Source organism: Protomyctophum parallelum (assembly GCF_964188405.1).
Source record: "Protomyctophum parallelum genome assembly, chromosome: 2".
Lineage (NCBI taxonomy): Eukaryota > Metazoa > Chordata > Actinopteri > Myctophiformes > Myctophidae > Protomyctophum > Protomyctophum parallelum.
In genome coordinates this window covers 14,794,857-14,812,845 of record NC_139699.1, presented here as the reverse complement: position 1 = coordinate 14,812,845, position 17,989 = coordinate 14,794,857, and the positions used below count along the sequence as shown (strand labels likewise).

The 17,989-nt window shown below is 43.6% G+C and overlaps 2 protein-coding genes across 3 annotated transcripts in view; one reads left to right on the top strand and one right to left on the bottom strand.

Moving 5' to 3' along the window:
* Positions 1 to 7,154, bottom strand: part of itga11a (integrin, alpha 11a) — a 95,230-nt gene extending 88,076 nt beyond the window's left edge. For both annotated transcript variants that reach the window (XM_083758392.1, XM_083758393.1), the window contains exon 1: positions 6,952 to 7,154. In XM_083758392.1, coding sequence (XP_083614518.1) covers positions 6,952 to 7,000 — 49 coding nt within the window. In that variant the 5' untranslated portion in view covers positions 7,001 to 7,154. The remainder of the gene's footprint in view (positions 1 to 6,951) is intronic.
* The window catches only part of atxn1l (ataxin 1-like), a 303,220-nt gene extending 285,658 nt beyond the window's left edge, over positions 1 to 17,562 (top strand). The window contains exon 4 of the transcript XR_014568848.1: positions 17,547 to 17,562. The gene's annotated coding sequence lies outside the window, so the exon portion shown is untranslated. The remainder of the gene's footprint in view (positions 1 to 17,546) is intronic.
* The last annotated feature ends 427 nt before the right edge of the window (positions 17,563 to 17,989 follow it).

The following is a 17,989-nucleotide window of genomic DNA, read 5'->3' as shown; positions in this document are numbered from 1 at the left end:
AAGCAAGAACAACACATGGTAATGTAACAAAAGGTAATGCATCAAATACACAGAAATAGTCCATCTAGAGTCATAAGCAAGCTAAGAACCTGACATCATCAGTCTAACAGTAGAATACATTGAAAATATAAACACTACACTATAGGAAGACCTGGCGTCTGTCTACATAACATGAAGACCAGGGGCCCGTTTCACGAAACTTGGATTTAACAGATATCCTGTTTTAATATATCCTGGATCAGTGATTAACCGGTTTCATGAAAGCTGGTTAATCTTGCCAGATAAATTTAACCAGTTAACCTGGGTATGTTGAGGCAAACCAATGATGTTTTCCACACTTATTCAATTATTATGGGTTTATGTTGCCTTATTTTTATCGGTCTGCATTAAAGGACTAATTTAAGCACTATATAAAATCAAATAACCAAAATATATAGGCTGCACAACATAATGACAGCTTGTGAGCTTTTAGATCAGCTGCTTTTGGTGAATGTTCCCCAGAATAGGTTTGCTGTCATGCAAGTGCACGGTTAAGAAGAATTATTATATTATATTACATTATATTATATGATTTCTTTTTTTTTTGGAAAAGTGAAAACCACTAAATAGTACCATTACTCATTGTTTTACAACATATTACCGTTGTAACGTTTCACCCACTATTGAATCCATGACCCACAGTTCACCAGTCTGGCCCGTGTCTGGACAACAACCCCCTTCCCCAAAGGTAGCTCCCTCAGAGGAGGGAGCTATGGCCAAATATCACAATGCAACAATATCATTATGCTTACAATATTAAGAATTATGTCTTAAGTTAATAGTAGTGGTAAAATGTAAACTATATTTTTGGGGTAGTTAGCATTCAGTCTATCCACTATTGAGAGTATGTTCTCTCTTTAATTACAGCAGCAGTATTTATTTTAGAAGCTTAAGTCCTTGTATCAGTAAGTCTTGAATAGATTAGTAAAGATACTGAGATATACAGAAGGGGGCAGTAATGCAACTATTAAGGACGCAAACTGCCATAATACCCCATGAAGAAGAAGGATCGGTAAATCTGTGTTCCACCGAATGGGTCTAGAGACAAAAATCCAGGCTGTCTATTCAGCCAGGTTTTATGATCCTGGCTCGCTAAATCCGCCCATTCTAAGCCTCGCTTGGCTTTAGTGGAACGGAATGAACCAGGCTGTAAAGACCAGGATTTAAAAAGCCTGGTTTTGGCCTAAATCCTGGATTAGTTAATCCAAGTTTCGTGGAACAGGCCCCTGGCATCAGTCAGTCTACATAACATGAAGACCTGGCGTCAGTCTACTCTACGTAACATGCTAAATGACATCTTTAGCCTTTGCATACGCCTGCAGCAAGGTCGTCGAGGCTAGGGCAAGTGCTACGGAGTTCTGAAGAGGTGAGTCTTCAGATTATACGGCGGAATGTCTCCTGTCAAGAAGAAAAGATGCATGTCTCTAATATTCCATCAATCCAGTTCCCGGTAAAACAGTTTTCTCAAGTGCTACGGAGTCTGAAGAGGTGAGTCTTCAGACTACACGGCGGAATGTCTCCTGTCAAGAAGAAAAGATGCATGTCTCTAATATTCCATCAATCCAGTTCCCGGTAAAACAGTTTTCTCTGGAAAGATACTTCATAATGGGCAATAAACCTTTGGCCCGTTTTGATACATTATGACATTATGACTCCAGTGCCTGAGGCCAAGATAAACCATCTGAATGTATAACAGCCAACTGAACTGGGCACGCTACTGTACGCTCAGCGTTGGTGCTGTACAGATGTGCCGTTTGAGAGAACCATTTCCAGCCATTGGCAACTCAGTAGATCGTCAGTGAGAAAAGAGGACATTTGCCCAAGATGTTATAAGTTATTTATATTCAGATTCCCTGAATAGATAGAGTTCCTCTGATGGACTCTTATTTTCAGTAGCAAAGCCGTATAATTAGCATTAGGCTAATCAGTGAATTAATCCTTTGGGGGAAAGAGTTGGAATGTGTATACATGTACAGTACAGCCAACTGAACTGGACACTGCTACTGTAAGCTATGTGTATGCACAGTACAGCCAACTGAACTGGACACTGCTACTGTAAGCTATTATGTATGTACAGCCAACTGAACTGGACACTGCTACTGTAAGCTATTATGTATGTACAGCCAACTGAACTGGACACTGCTACTGTAAGCTAAATATTGACACTTTTAATCAACCAAATGAACCTCTAAAGAGTTATAACTGTAAGAATACAAAAAAAAAGATTTTAATCGACTAAATCTACAGTTGATGTTGTCGGCCAAACAAATGGCGACGTGATGTCTAATTTATATGCTTGGTTTCACGCTGAAAGCGGTTGAAGATGGATCTATCTAGCTATCTAGCTATCTATCTATCTATCTATCTATCTATCTATCTATCTATCTATCTATCTATCTATCTATCTATCTATCTATCTATCTATCTATCAGGTTTCCACTATACGTCTCTCTCCTCACAGACTATCTGCATTTCTTTTAGTGCAAAATAAATTTAGTGTATTTTAGTGTCATTTCTTCCACTCTGCGCGGCTTCATGTCCAAAGGAATCTCTGCTTTCAACACAATTCCACAGTCAAAGTAAATATTTACAAAAGATTCCCATTCCTCCGCCAGTATTTCTTTAGATATTCGTATTTACAAAATTGATAGACGTTTGGGTTTTAAATCAATGATTCAAATTAATCCTAAAGGCCCTGTATTGACCTCAATATGATTGACTGTCAAGGCAAACACAATATGAAAGACTATATAGTATCGTTTGGCGTCAGCATGTTATGACCACAACTTGTATATGTGTGGTTACTGGTTACATCATATTGTAAATTACAATATATTAAGTTACACATAATAACACCTGGCTGTTATGGAGATGTCTAAATGAAGAAAAAAGTGGAATGTCCACACACGATATAATTCTGCTCCCCGTCTTTTTTATTTCAACCTATAAATACAACAACATTTCGCAAAGCCCGGAGGGGCGAAACGTTGTTGTATTTATAGGTTGAAATAAAAAAGACGGGGAGCAGAATTATATCGTGTGTGGACATTCCACTTTTTTCTTCAATTTTGGATCCAGCACCGTATTGTGAAACTGGGATGTGGGCATATCGTGTTCCTGCTTTACAGTATGTTATGTTATGGAGATGTCTGCCATTATACTGTAGATGGCATTGTCCCAATTTGATACATTTTCATTTGTGTGCTTGTACATTAGCGAGCTACTGTAAGGCCTCACTCACACCTTCGCATCTAGCATACAATATTGTTGGATGCTAGATATAAACAATGTTGTGTCAAAAGTTTGACACAACATTTGTGTTGTGCGGCTTTCGGCTGTGTTTCGACTGCAACCCCATCCCCTCATACAACAAAAATGTTGTGTCAAACCATGTGACTCCCATTGGAAATGAATTGTGAGCTTGCATCAGTAAACAAGTCTCATGCATCAGCTATACAACAATCTGTTGTGCAGGTGTGAGTGAAGCCTAAGTGTGCTCGGCACAACCACAACACTTTAAGTGTGCTCGGCACAACACTTTTTGTGTGATCCATAGAATAGAATGCCAATGTACTGACGCCAATGTGTGTGTACTCGCGCACACACGCACACGCACACGCACACACAGAGAGAGAGAGAGACCCTTTGCGGCGGTCTGGGCTTGTTGCTGCGTGCATGGTATTGTGATTTCACCGGTAATTGAGCCCGGTTCTGGACGATCACCAACACCTCCCCTCCAGTCCCCCTCCCCTCACCTCCCCTCCAGTGAAACTGGAAAGAATTCTGACCACTTGATTGTGAAAAGATATATAATGTAGCCTCGGCTTTCATGTGAAAGAATTCTACACGTCTGTTTCCAATGAGAGGCAGAGACTAGAGGACCTCAGCAGAGACTATAAAGCTCTCAATGGTCTCGCACCTTCCTACCTACATGACTGCCTGCCTAAATATGTCCCAAGCCTTCCTACCTACATGACTGCCTGCCTAAATATGTCCCAAACCTTCCTACCTACATGACTGCCTGCCTAAATATGTCCCAAACCTTCCTACCTACATGACTGCCTGCCTAAATATGTCCCAAACCTTCCTACCTACATGACTGCCTGCCTAAATATGTCCCAAGCCTTCCTACCTACATGACTGCCTGCCTAAATATGTCCCAAACCTTCCTACATACATGACTGCCTGCCTAAATATGCCCCAAACTGCCCCCTAAGGTCTTCCACTGGTGGCCTGCTCGCTTTGCCTAAAAAAATGGCAACTAAAACATACGGGGAAGCAGCTTTTTGCTTCTACGGGCCGACGGCATGGGACAAACTCCCACTGTACCTTCGTCAGGTTGTTCGTGTAGACATTTTTAAAGCACAGCTCAAGACCCACTTCTACACCCTTGCTTTTAATTGATCTTTTATTATTTTTTGTTAATCATGTCCTCACTGTATTGCATTACTGGTCTTTTTTATGTTTATGCCTTGCTTTTCTTTTCTTTTTTTCTCCATTGCTCTGAAAATCACTTTGAGCTGCATTTTATGTCATGAAAGGTGCTATACAAATAAAGTTTTATTATTATTTATTATTAGATCACCTCAACAGAGACTAGATCACCTCAGCAGAGACTAGATCACCTCAGTAGAGACTAGATCACCTCAGCAGAGACTAGATCACCTCAGCAGAGACTAGATCACCTCAGTAGAGACTAGAGACTAGATCACCTCAGTAGAGACTAGATCACCTCAGCAGAGACTAGATCACCTCAGTAGAGACTAGATCACCTCAGTAGAGACTAGAGACTAGATCACCTCAGTAGAGACTAGATACTAGATCACCTCAGTAGAGACTAGAGACTAGATCACCTCAACAGAGACTAGATCACCTCAGCAGAGACTAGAGCACCTCAACAGAGACTAGATCACCTCAGTAGAGACTAGATCACCTCAGTAGAGACTAGAGCACCTCAACAGAGACTAGATCACCTCAGCAGAGACTAGATCACCTCAGCAGAGACTAGATCACCTCAGCAGAGACTAGATCACCTCAGCAGAGACTAGATGATCACCTCAGCAGAGACTAGATCACCTCAGCAGAGACTAGATCACCTCAGCAGAGACTAGATCACCTCAGCAGACCTGAGCAGAAGACAACATCACCTCAGCAGAGACTAGATCACCTCAGCAGAGACTAAACCACCTCAGCAGAGACTAAACCACCTCAGCAGAGACTAGATCACCTCAGCAGAGACTAGAGCACCTCAGCAGAGACTAGATCACCTCAGCAGAGACTAGATCACCTCAGCAGAGACTAGATCACCTCAGCAGAGACTAGATCACCTCAGCAGAGACTAGAGCACCTCAGCAGAGACTAGATCACCTCAGCAGAGACTAGATCACCTCAGCAGAGACTAGATCACCTCAGCAGAGACTAGATCACCTCAGCAGAGACTAGATCACCTCAGCAGAGACTAGAGCACCTCAGCAGACCTGAGCAGAAGACAACATCACCTTGTGGTGGACATGTGTCATTCTGCCCAGACGTGTATACACAACGGGTGGACGATAATATATAACCAGAAACACATCAAAGTGCTAACCCTCAATGACCATGTCTCTAAATGTCTGTATGTCTTTAAATGTTTTGATGAATTGAACAATGTGGACCCTGTTGTAAACAAGTGTAATGCTTAATTGGGTCGTCCACTCACAGTTGACAGTCTTTGTATTGAGTTTGTGCTTAAAATGTACTGTAAATTCTACAAACTGTTAATAAATATTTCAATCAATCAAAACCATAAGATGTCTGTAACTACAGTGTAACCCTCAATGACCATAAGATGTCTGTAACTACAGTGTAACCCTCAATGACCATAAGATGTCTGTAACTACAGTGTAACCCTCAATGACCATTAGATGTCTGTAACTACAGTGTAACCCTCAATGACCATTAGATGTCTGTAACTACAGTGTAACCCTCAATGACCATTAGATGTCTGTAACTACAGTGTAACCCTCAATGACCATAAGATGTCTGTAACTACAGTGTAACCCTCAATGACCATAAGATGTCTGTAACTACAGTGTAACCCTCAATGACCATAAGATGTCTGTAACTACAGTGTAACCCTCAATGACCATAAGATGTCTGTAACTCTGAGAGTGTACAAATGGAACCACATGGACGGCCTGTACGGGTCTATTTACAATTTAGGTATTTAGCAGACGCTCTTGATCCAGAGCATTGCTTGATCCTTACATTTAAGCAAAAACATATATAAAAAGTAGTTATCATGAATCATGTATAAACTAAAAACGTAACAGTGGAGTATCTATGTCAACTATACATACTATACTATATTATATATTATACAATATGCATGTGTACTATAAAGTGCTATGACTACATAAAATGCAATTCTAGTGCTGTCTACGTAACGAGCTGTCTAAAATACTATCTATATATACCATCTACTATACTATACTATTTGGTTCCATTCGTACACTCTCAGAGTCAAATAAAACATTTGAGAACCACTGGTACTAGTTGGACTCGCCTAATGTACCACATAGTGTGGTAGCAAATCAGTGTCATTAGGTGTTCAAAATATGAACATTATAATAAATAAATTCTAGAATTTGCCACAGACAAGACCAAGTCTTTGCCACGGACATACAATACACATTTGGACATGTTGATGAGCCCTGCAACACATCCCTGTGGCTCTCCAGTATAAATTAAGTATTAATTTCAGGATGGCTATAAAACGAGCAGTTATCGTGCAATTTTAACACTGCCAAAGTATTCAGACTAATGTAGAGATGCGTGTTCATTTACACACACACACACACACACACACACACACACACACACACACACACACACACACACACACACACACACACACACAGTTCTTTAACTCACCCAGCATCTGGCCACAGATCCAGAGCAGTAGGCTACAGTAGTACTCCATTAGGTTGTGTGTGTGTGTGTGTGTGTATACACTATGTGCACGTGTTGCTGTGTGTATATGCTTGCGTGCGTGCGTGCAGTGGTGGGCTGTGAGGCAGAGAGACCTCAGCAGCCTCTCTCTCTCTCTCTCTCTCTCTCTGAACTGCACACTGGTAGAGATCAGCTCTGATTGCCTCCTTCTCTCCGTGGAGAGCCTTTTATATGTGTCTGGGGGAAGTGGGCAGGGCTCTGTGGCTGTGGGAGGGGCTTATACACCACTCGAACCCGGTTCAACTCAGGCTGAGATGTGGAAGAGGTTGGCTCAGGGCCAGCGGTGGAAAAACGATGGCTACTTCATTAACTTATTTTACTTTACTTTATTTTTTTTAACTTTTATTGCTTTTTTGAGGGCCCCTCCTACGCCCAGCTTTGTATGTTCGTGTGAAGCGATGATTTGATTGGCTGAAGCAACATATTGAGGATAAAAGGTGAGGACAGAAAGGTGAAGACGACAATTGTGATTGGCCGGAACGTGATGATGTCATGATGATGTATGATGATAAGAGCGCCACTCACTTCACACAGGTGTGATTTGAAGTAATACTGTAAGTATCTATATTGCGAATGAGAAATGTTACAATTAGATGCAAAATCATCATCGTTATGCAGAACTTCTCATTTTAAAGTTTTCAAATCTAGCCTGTCTCTTTAGCTTGTAGATCGGCTATTTTTAAATAGCTGAAATGTATGTATACATTTCAGCTATTTAAAAATTAAATTTAAACATTAAAACAGCCGTATATATACGGCTGTTTTAATGTACTCAGTGTGGTAAAGCTAGTTTTGTAATAATAATAAAAATCTACAAATCTACAAGTCTGAGATGAGTAGAAGTAAAAGTATTGGAAATTGGAAATACTCCAGTAAAGTATAAAGAACAGCTAAAAATGTAACTTTCCGCCACATGCTCAGGTCACCTATAAAGTATAAACAGGGCTGCACACAACTTCTTTGGTCTAGTACTCAGAGGAGCACCTGGAAGAGTTACTTGGTGCTCCTAAAATGCGGCGACCCGTCTCGCCGGATGGAAAAAAGAGGAATGCATGAATATCTTATAGCAAAACGATATTTATTGGATAAGTGGGGACTGGGGAGTCAATGGAGAGTATTGCAACTCTAGATTCATCCCATTATTTAAAAAAAATCTAGAGTTGCAAATTGCAGCTACTGTATAGGTCCATGTGTATTCCAGCCCTATATATATGCATATTCTAATACAAACTTCTTAATACTTCCTAAGGATAATATTTAAAATTATTCTATTTAAATAGCCGATCTACTAGCTCACAACGTATTGCTGAGGTGACACGTTGTGAGCTTGCAGATCAGCTATTTGTTTAACATAAGACCCATTCCATTCTCACATTTCCCAGGAATGGGTGGACCAAAGGAGAAGTTCCCAGCTCCATTTCTTTTTTTAAGGAATATCTTTAAAGTAATACGCACGTCTTTCACTCGATTTTGCCCCCCTATGATAGGGCAACCCCATGTTTCGACTCCTTAAGGCTCATACATACATACGTTGCTCATCCAACTTCTATAGACCAATCAGTGAACGGTCAGTGAAAAGGTCAGTGAAAAGAGAGACGTGTCAGGGTGACCGCGGTGAGTGATGTCCTAGTTTTCTAACCTTTAGAAAACGACACAGCGGTGATAAGCTATCACCTCAAACTGGAGTATGAATTGACCATAATTGTCAATGCATGTATGCTGAAGGGGAGGGAACAGCACTTGAGGAGGTAAAAGCCTTCACATACTTACGCCAGGGCTCCACTGGGCGCGTTGCGTCACGCGTGCGTGCGTCAAAAAACGAACCGGTTCAATTTTATGGTGACGGAGACGCGACGTAACGCGGGCAGTGGAGCCACCCTCCATTGATTAAAAGGGCACATTCCCGACGCTGACGGAGACGCGACGCAGACGCGCCCAGTGGAGCCCTGGCGTTAGGTAGTGTCATAGACAGTCAGGGCGGCACGGACGCAGACGTTCAGAGCCAGAATCGGCAAGGCAAGAGCCATTTGGAGCTCAAAACAAATCGGCCAGCGGACAAAGCTCAGACTCTTCAGCTCAAACGTCAAGCCAGTACTATTGTACGGATCAGAGACGTGGAGGACAACAAAGGCAACAACGATGAAGGTGCAAACTTTCATCAACAGCTGCCTGAGGAGAATCCTGAGCATCCGCTGGCCAGACACCATCAGCAATAATGACCTCTGGGAGAGAGTGAGTCTACCGCCAGTGGAAGAGGAGATTAAGAGGAGAAGGTGGGGATGGATCGGCCACACACTCCGGAAGCCCAATACCAGCATCACAAGACAAGCCCTTAGATGGAACCCGCAAGGCACAAGAAAGAGAAGGAGGCCGAAGAACACCTGGCGCAGGGACCTTGAGACTGACATCAAGCAGTGTGGACTGACATGGAAACAGCTGGAAAAGAAGGCCCAGGATAGAGGACTCTGGCGAACTGTAGTCAACGGCCTATGCTCCGTGAAAAGGAGCGATAGGCATAAGTACGTATGCTGAAGACTCTGTCCGCGTGTGAGAGAGACTGTGAGTGTCTGTGAAACTCATCATGAACACAAAACCTCAAACATCACCATTCAAGACTCTGCTCAGCTGTGAAGACTGGACAGTAACATACATAAAAAAATCACCACAATTTGGCTTTTGGTGACTAGTTTTTGAATTTTGGCGTGGTGTTAGGTATGGGTATAAGGTTTTCAAAAAGCTGTGCAAACACGTTGGGCGCGCCCCCCTAGTGGGCTGTTTGCACAGACTCAAATATTAGATATGTATAGCTATGGTTGTAAACCAATAAAATAGATTCTGTTACTATTGGGTGTGCTAAATAACATAAATAACACAATTTTAGGAAAAACGAACAACCAGAAAGGCATCGTTAAAATGAGCTAAAATGACTATAAACTGGGATCTAATATGTAAAAGATTGCTATTATGCACGTACTATAGGCCTACAGGCTACACTCAGGGACCGTCGTCCCTTTTCAAGACAGGACACAGGAGAAAACAGCTAATCTACAAGCTCACAACATCACAGGTTGCAAAAGCCATGAGTTCTCTCAAGCCAAAGCTCAAAATTGAGACCATTTTGGACGCAAATGCACCTGCAATTGGATCTGTGTGACTTACCAAATATATCTGGGAGTGCCTGTGCGACTGTTCATACTTTCTGTGGTGCATGTCAAACTGGGGGTCCTTGATACTTCTCAAATGGGGGTCTGTGGGCTAATAAGTGTAAATGTTGCGGTCCTTATGGCTACAGAAACAGGAGATGGGCTCCTGCCCTATGGGCCTCATGGCTCGGCAAGGCTACTTACTTAATTACTTACTTGGAGCCAGACGTGTTTGAGAACCATTGAGCTATAGAGGACAACGTAATCAGGGAAACAAAGACATGAAGAAAACGATGTTTACATCAAGGCTTGCCTTCATTAGCAGTGCTTAAAAGCTCATCCAGCTGCTCTCTAATCAGTCCTCTGGTTGAAGTCAGGGAATTAAGTCCTATTCCTACTGATAACTGTATATGGATATGGATATGCAACATGTTCATATGATATGTTCTATGCTGATAACTACTCATATGGATATGCCTCCTTTGCAACGTTGGTCTAAGTGTGATGTTGGCCAACCTTGTTGAAATGAGTTCATGATGCAACCACTGCCAAAGCCTTCGTGGTATAGTATGACGCCTGACGTGTGCCCATCTACATGCTTACCATGAGTCACATCTGTGTTTTCATTACATCCAGCTTTGTGGGTACCGCCCACAAACTTCGTCTTAAGGTGACTTCAGACCAAACAACTTGTTCAGACTAGTCAAAGACTACTTAAAACTCTCAAATTGCAACAGACATATTGCACAAAGACAGTCTGCCGGCGAAACATTATTTTCCACCATGCAAATTTCAGAAAGCAGCCAGCAGCGCTTATATAATAGACCTTATATAATAAGGTCTGCTTATTATAAGCGACCTTGGGCTAGATGTCCTGTAACATAGCTTAATATTCATAGTTGCCCGTTGCTTTATAGTTTGGACTTATTTCTGAAGTGTAGATGCTTATTTGGGCTTGCTTTCATGATCTTTAAAAAAAAATAGCTGATGTAATATAGGGCTCAAGTAGTGCAACTGGTTGCAACTGGTTGCTTCTTTTGGATTTGTTTTCATAGACCTGGTCGTGTGTTTCACTCACAGAATCTGGCAACACAGAGCTTCACACCAAAACAGACAAAGTATTATATTAATTGAGAGTTGATATTGACAATATGGTATCTAGTTCACACAGTTCAGCCCTGAAGCATGACGAGCAGACTACAAGTCCACTCTACAGTGGAATAATTTACCCCCCTCATCACTACAACATGGATAGCGTCGCTCCCGACATCGGCAACCGGCCGGACATGGTCGGTTCTTCATCAACGGGTTCTGACGATAAGGCAATATGGACGGCAAGCGACGGGAGCTTCTCGTCGGGAGTCTACTCCAGACACGCTCGCGACGGGCGACAGCCGACCGCCGGGGCAATGTGGAGTTGGCTTTAAGCAAACATTACAATTGACAATAAATGGAGAATTTTACGTCATAGTGTCTGAGCAAATAGGCATAGTGTCTATTTTACTCCATGATGATGTACAATGATAAGAGCGCCCCTCACACCCCCTCCATTTGTGTGTGGCGTACATGTACAGTATGTTGTGAAGCCAGTGTACATACATGTGTATACAGTACATGTATGTATACACACACTGTGCATACATGTGTAGCATGTGTATGCTGTTCCCGATATATTATTTGTATCAGGAACTTAAATAAAAAACAGAATTATAAACATAACTAGAATAGAACTTGTAGAATGTTTTTGTTAATAATGTTGTTGTCATGGTATATTAGCACGTGTCCTGCTCAGGGAGAATTTAGGGTTAAGTCTCTGGCCTGGAATGAAACCAGGGACAGTGGAATGTAACCAGGGACAGTGGAATGTAACCAGGGACAGTGGAATGTAACCAGGGACAGTGGAATGGAACCAGGGACAGTGGAATGGAACCAGGGACAGTGGAATGGAACCAGGGACAGTGGAATGTAACCAGGGACAGTGGAATGTAACCAGGGACAGTGGAATGTAACCAGGGACAGTGGAATGTAACCAGGGACAGTGGAATGGAACAAGGGACAGTGGAATGTAACCAGGGACAGTGGAATGTAACCAGGGACAGTGGAATGTAACCAGGGACAGTGGAATGGAACAAGGGACAGTGGAATGTAACCAGGGACAGTGGAATGTAACCAGGGACAGTGGAATGGAACCAGGGACAGTGGAATGTAACCAGGGACAGTGGAATGAAACCAGGGACAGTGGAATGGAACCAGGGACAGTGGAATGGAACCAGGGACAGTGGAATGTAACCAGGGACAGTGGAATGGAACCAGGGACAGTGGAATGGAACCAGGGACAGTGGAATGTAACCAGGGACAGTGGAATGGAACAAGGGACAGTGGAATGTAACCAGGGACAGTGGAATGGAACCAGGGACAGTGGAATGTAACCAGGGACAGTGGAATGGAACCAGGGACAGTGGAATGGAACAAGGGACAGTGGAATGTAACCAGGGACAGTGGAATGTAACCAGGGACAGTGGAATGTAACCAGGGACAGTGGAATGGAACCAGGGACAGTGGAATTGAACCAGGGACAGTGGAATGGAACAAGGGACAGTGGAATGTAACCAGGGACAGTGGAATGTAACCAGGGACAGTGGAATGGAACCAGGGACAGTGGAATGTAACCAGGGACAGTGGAATGGAACCAGGGACAGTGGAATGGAACAAGGGACAGTGGAATGTAACCAGGGACAGTGGAAAGGAACCAGGGACAGTGGAATGTAACCAGGGACAGTGGAATGTAACCAGGGACAGTGGAATGTAACCAGGGACAGTGGAATGGAACCAGGGACAGTGGAATGGAACAAGGGACAGTGAGGGCTTGGAGCTTCCTAAAGCACTCAGCTATGTCTGGCCCAAATAACTCAACATGTTCTGTTTGTTGTTCAATTAACGATATCTCAGAAACAACAAAACCTTCACAAAATGGGACAGAACAGGAGTCAGAGCGGTGGTGCTCTGTAAATATTTAAGAGAGAAAACGTCTGCGTAAACATCTCAAAGAATGTGTTGAACCGACACAGATACCGTGTGGGCACAATCTGACCAGCGGGAGAGAGAGAGAGAGAGAGAGAGAGGGGAATGTGTTGAACCGAGAGAGAGAGAGAGAGAGAGAGAATGTGTTGAACCGATACAGATACCGTGTGGGCACAATCTCAGAGCTCAAGAATCTCCTCCGCTGCTGCAAGACACATGAAGAACGGGAGAGAGACAGAGAGACAGAGAGAGACAGAGAGAGAAAGCTACAATTAAAAGGAAGGTCTTTTTGCTCTGAATGGAGGCAGTGTGCCAGGACCGTGCAGAGGGTTTGTTTCTGTCAGGATTTTCCAGACCGGCGGGGGGTGTGTGGTGGGGGGTGGGGTGGGTGGTGGTGGGACGAAGGGGGCATTTCTCCCCAATGCTGTTCTTCTGCTGACCAAAATTGCCACGTGGGTATTTAACTCGTTTTCAGGAAAGGAGGAGGGGGAACGGGGGGATGGAATTTTAGGGGACACGGATAGGGGGGCCCGGCCAGAGGGATGGAACTACAGCCCTGGCTGAAATCAATCCTATAGTCGTCTCAACAGAAGCTCTGCTGTGCTTATACCTCGTCATCCATTCTATACGACTGCTAGCAATTACCTCAATCACCCCGAGTCCCGGATTAGCAGTTTAGCAGTTAGGAACATCAGGTCAAATCCCCTGGGATCAGGGGTCAAATCCCCTGGGGTCAGGGGTTATATCCCCTGGGGTCAGGGGTCAAATACAGCACAACCAGGCTCAAGAGCAGTTTTATTCCCCATAGGCTGTAAGACTGCTAAACAAGCCAAAATAAACAATGCACTTTTTCACGGTATTACGGCCTTGTCTGTGTTCCTTTAAAAACCTTTTACATGGGGTTTGTCTGAGTTGTTTTAAAGCTTTTAAAAAACCTTTTACATGGGGTTTGTCCTATAAACATCTTGAATCTTGAGAAAATCCCCTGGGGTCAGGGGTCAAATCCCCTGGGGTCAGGGGTCAAATCCCCTGGGGTCAGGGGAAAAAGCAAGAAATGTCCACCTCCGTCGTAGGTCAGGCCAAACAAGACGACATCACGTCCCAGAGTAACAGCCAGCGGCCAGTGTCTCCGCCATTTTGGAGTAATGACGCAAACTTTGCTTAAAAAATAAACAATTAAAAAACCATTAAAAAGTCATGCTGTAAAAACAAAAACGTGTTTTTATTCTATTCAGCTATCATTCTATTTTATGCTTCTACAAAACTAGGCCGTGTTGAACAACAAAAAAGTATTATAAATATCCATACTATTATTTATCATATTCATGAGTGGATCAAAGCGGAAATTAGTAACATATATTCATTCAGAATTTCAGGGTGCATGTGTGAGTGTGCATGTTTATGTGCGTGTTTGAGGTGTAATGTTACATTCATTAATTCTGAATATCAGTATGTGCAGCTACTCCAATAAACGTGCCGATTACAAATTGAAACATGTAACCTCTGCTCCCTTCTATAAAACACCCTGGACAACGCTCCACACGTCCCAGACTCTGCTCCCTTCTCTAAAACACCCTGGACAACGCTCCACACGTCCCAGACTCTGCTCCCTTCTCTAAAACACCCTGGACAACGCTCCACACGTCCCAGACTCTTCTCCCTTCACTAAAACACCCTGGACAACGCTCCACACGTCCCAGACTCTGCTCCCTTCTATAAAACACCCTGGACAACGCTCCACACGTCCCAGACTCTGCTCCCTTCTCTAAAACACCCTGGACAACGCTCCACACGTCCCAGACTCTGCTCCCTTCTCTAAAACACCCTGGACAACGCTCCACACGTCCCAGACTCTGCTCCCTTCTATAAAACACCCTGGACAACGCTCCACACGTCCCAGACTCTGCTCCCTTCTATAAAACACCCTGGACAACGCTCCACACGTCCCAGACTCTGCTCCCTTCTCTAAAACACCCTGGACAACGCTCCACACGTCCCAGACTCTTCTCCCTTCACTAAAACACCCTGGACAACGCTCCACACGTCACAGACTCTTCTCCCTTCTCTAAAACACCCTGGACAACGCTCCACACATCCCAGACTCTTCTCCCTTCACTAGAACTGCTGGGAAAACGCTCCACATGCCCCAGACTCTTCTCCCTTCTGCTTCCAAAACTATGGAATGAACTCCCCATTGCAGTCAGAACTGCAGACTCACTCCCAATCTAAACTATGGAATGAACTCCCCATTGCTATCAGAATTACAGACTCACTCCCAATCTACCGCCGTAGTCTGAAAACCCACCTCTTCAGACTCCATCTTAGCTCGTAGCACTTGCCCTATAGCCTCGACGACCTGCATGTATTCCCTGCATGTGTTGTTCTTGTTTACTGTAAATCGCTCTGGATTAAGAGCGTCTGCTAAATGTCTAACCTGTCAACTATAACACCAGCAGTCTCAGATATTATCCTCCCTCTACACTCCTCCTTGTGCTGACTCCCTGTTTCTCTGTCACTCAACAGATATTCTCTCCAGACAGACCGCCGACTCCGTCAATGAAATTTAAAGAGAAAGAGGGTGCTGTTTTTCCTTTATTTTTTTTGACGACGGGTTCTCAGATTGCTCAACAGATAATATGAAGTTCTCCCGAGTGAATTGTCCTTAATGTTATCGAGCACCGCCCGCCTCATTTATTTATTTGGACGGGACAGCGCATATTGATTAACACCATACATCAAACAACATCCGGCCAAAATGTCCTCTCAGTACAGGGCTGTGTAAAATGGAATGGACTTCCTCTGCATATAAGGGAATGTGCTACATTTTCCTCTTTTAAATACAATCTGAAAAAATGGTTGCTTGAAAACCAAAGCTGCAACCATTCATGATTATTTTAGGTGCATTTCTTTTGTATGCTGTGTTAGAGAGATTATTAGAGTAAACCTACCCTAATAATAGTTTTATCTAATAGTTTAAATCTTTTCTTATTTCTTGTTCTTACTAGTCTTATTACATTTGAAATGTACTGGGTATTTGTATGCTATGTCCTGTATGTCAGTCCTGTTTGAATTGTTTGATGTTTGATGTCTGGGGACTACAGATGGAAATTAGCAAGTCTTGATAAATCTGGTATATTTACACTGCATTTTTTATGTAATGTTCATCAATATACACTGTCCCGACCAAATAAACGAATAAAGTAAAGTAAACTGCTGTGTAAATACAGCGGATTTAGCAAGAATGCTAATAATGTCCATCCGTAGTCGCCATACAGAAAACACTTACTGTAAACACATCACTTACTGTAAATCACTTACTGTAAACACATCACTAAAAGAGTACAAACAGAAGAGAAAAAACAATAGTAGACTACAAAAGGCCATGTTTTGACTCTAAAATGCAAGACACTCTGGACGCACGGTGGCGCCCCCTAGGGGGCAGGGTGGTACAGTCGGTAGCACTGTCGCCTCACAGCTAGACGGTTGTGGGCGTGTCCTCTCCTCCGCGTCATCAGCGCCCATACCCTGCAGGGGTGGGGTTGGCCCAAAAGGGTCTTTCTGTGTGGAATGTGTCCATGACCTCTCCCTATCTCCCTCCCCTCCCACTCACAAGGCTGGTAATGTTTTGGACCTTGTGTTCTCCAGAGCCTGCTCTCCCTCCACACTCTCTGTTACCCCCTTAATTAGGTCCGACCACCACTTCATAACCTTCTCCCTCTCTCTCTCCACCCTCCCGCCTAAACCTACTCACCCTCCGAGCGTCACCACCCGACGCAATCTCAAGTCCCTAAACCCCTCCTCCCTCTCGTCCTCTATTCTCTCCTCTCTACCCTCCCTGGAGTCTTTCTCCTCTCTCTCTCTCTCTCTCTCTCTCTCTCTCTCTCACCTGACACTGCAACCTCATCCTTCCTCTCCTCTCTCTCTCTCTCTCACCTGACACTGCAACCTCATCCTTCCTCTCCTCCATCTCATCTGCATTCGACCAACACTGCCCGCTCTCATCCCGGCCAGCTCGCTCATGTCCACCGCCAAATTCCCCCCTGGTTATCTGAAACTCTCAGATCTGAACGAACACCTCTAAAGGGCAGCCGAAAGAAAGTGGCGCAAGACAAAGCTACCAGACTTTTACCACTTCCACTCACATAGATACTAGATGATGCAGTATGATGTACAGTAATCCGTAGAGAACTCCTTAGACTAACAGACTTCAAAACACATTCAGGTCAGTGTAGTACAGTAAGTCCCCTGTCAGTCTCTCTCTCCGCACGACTCTGCCAAGAGCATTTCTTGAAAACCGTTCTTGTGAAATGTCAGATGTACTGTACAGTATGCTGAATCTTTCTGCCTGTCGAGAGATGTTACTTTTCCACAAATCAAGTCCAAGTAAAGGCACAGCTATGGGGGGATACAACAACAAGGCCAGATCTTTTATTACGATCCAGCACACACACAGAGTCCTCCGAGGAGAACCTCTGATCCAGCACACACACAGAGTCCTCCAAGGAGAGCCTCTCCAAATGGAATACTTCTCCAAAGGAACTGGTGCTTGGACCCAGATCACCTTCTGTGCAGAGAGAGAGAGACGGGTCCTGTATTAACCCATTTTGGGCGGGAACCCCTTTTGGTGTTTTAAACATTATGTTGTAATTTAGCTATTGAAAAAGAGCAGATCTACAAGCTACGAGCTTGTAGGTCTGCTATTTTTGAGAAATGTGGTGCAAAGCTTTGAATATATACTCTTTAACGTTTTTAACTCAAATCTTTGCTTTTGGGAGGAGGTCCCTGAAAAAACACAT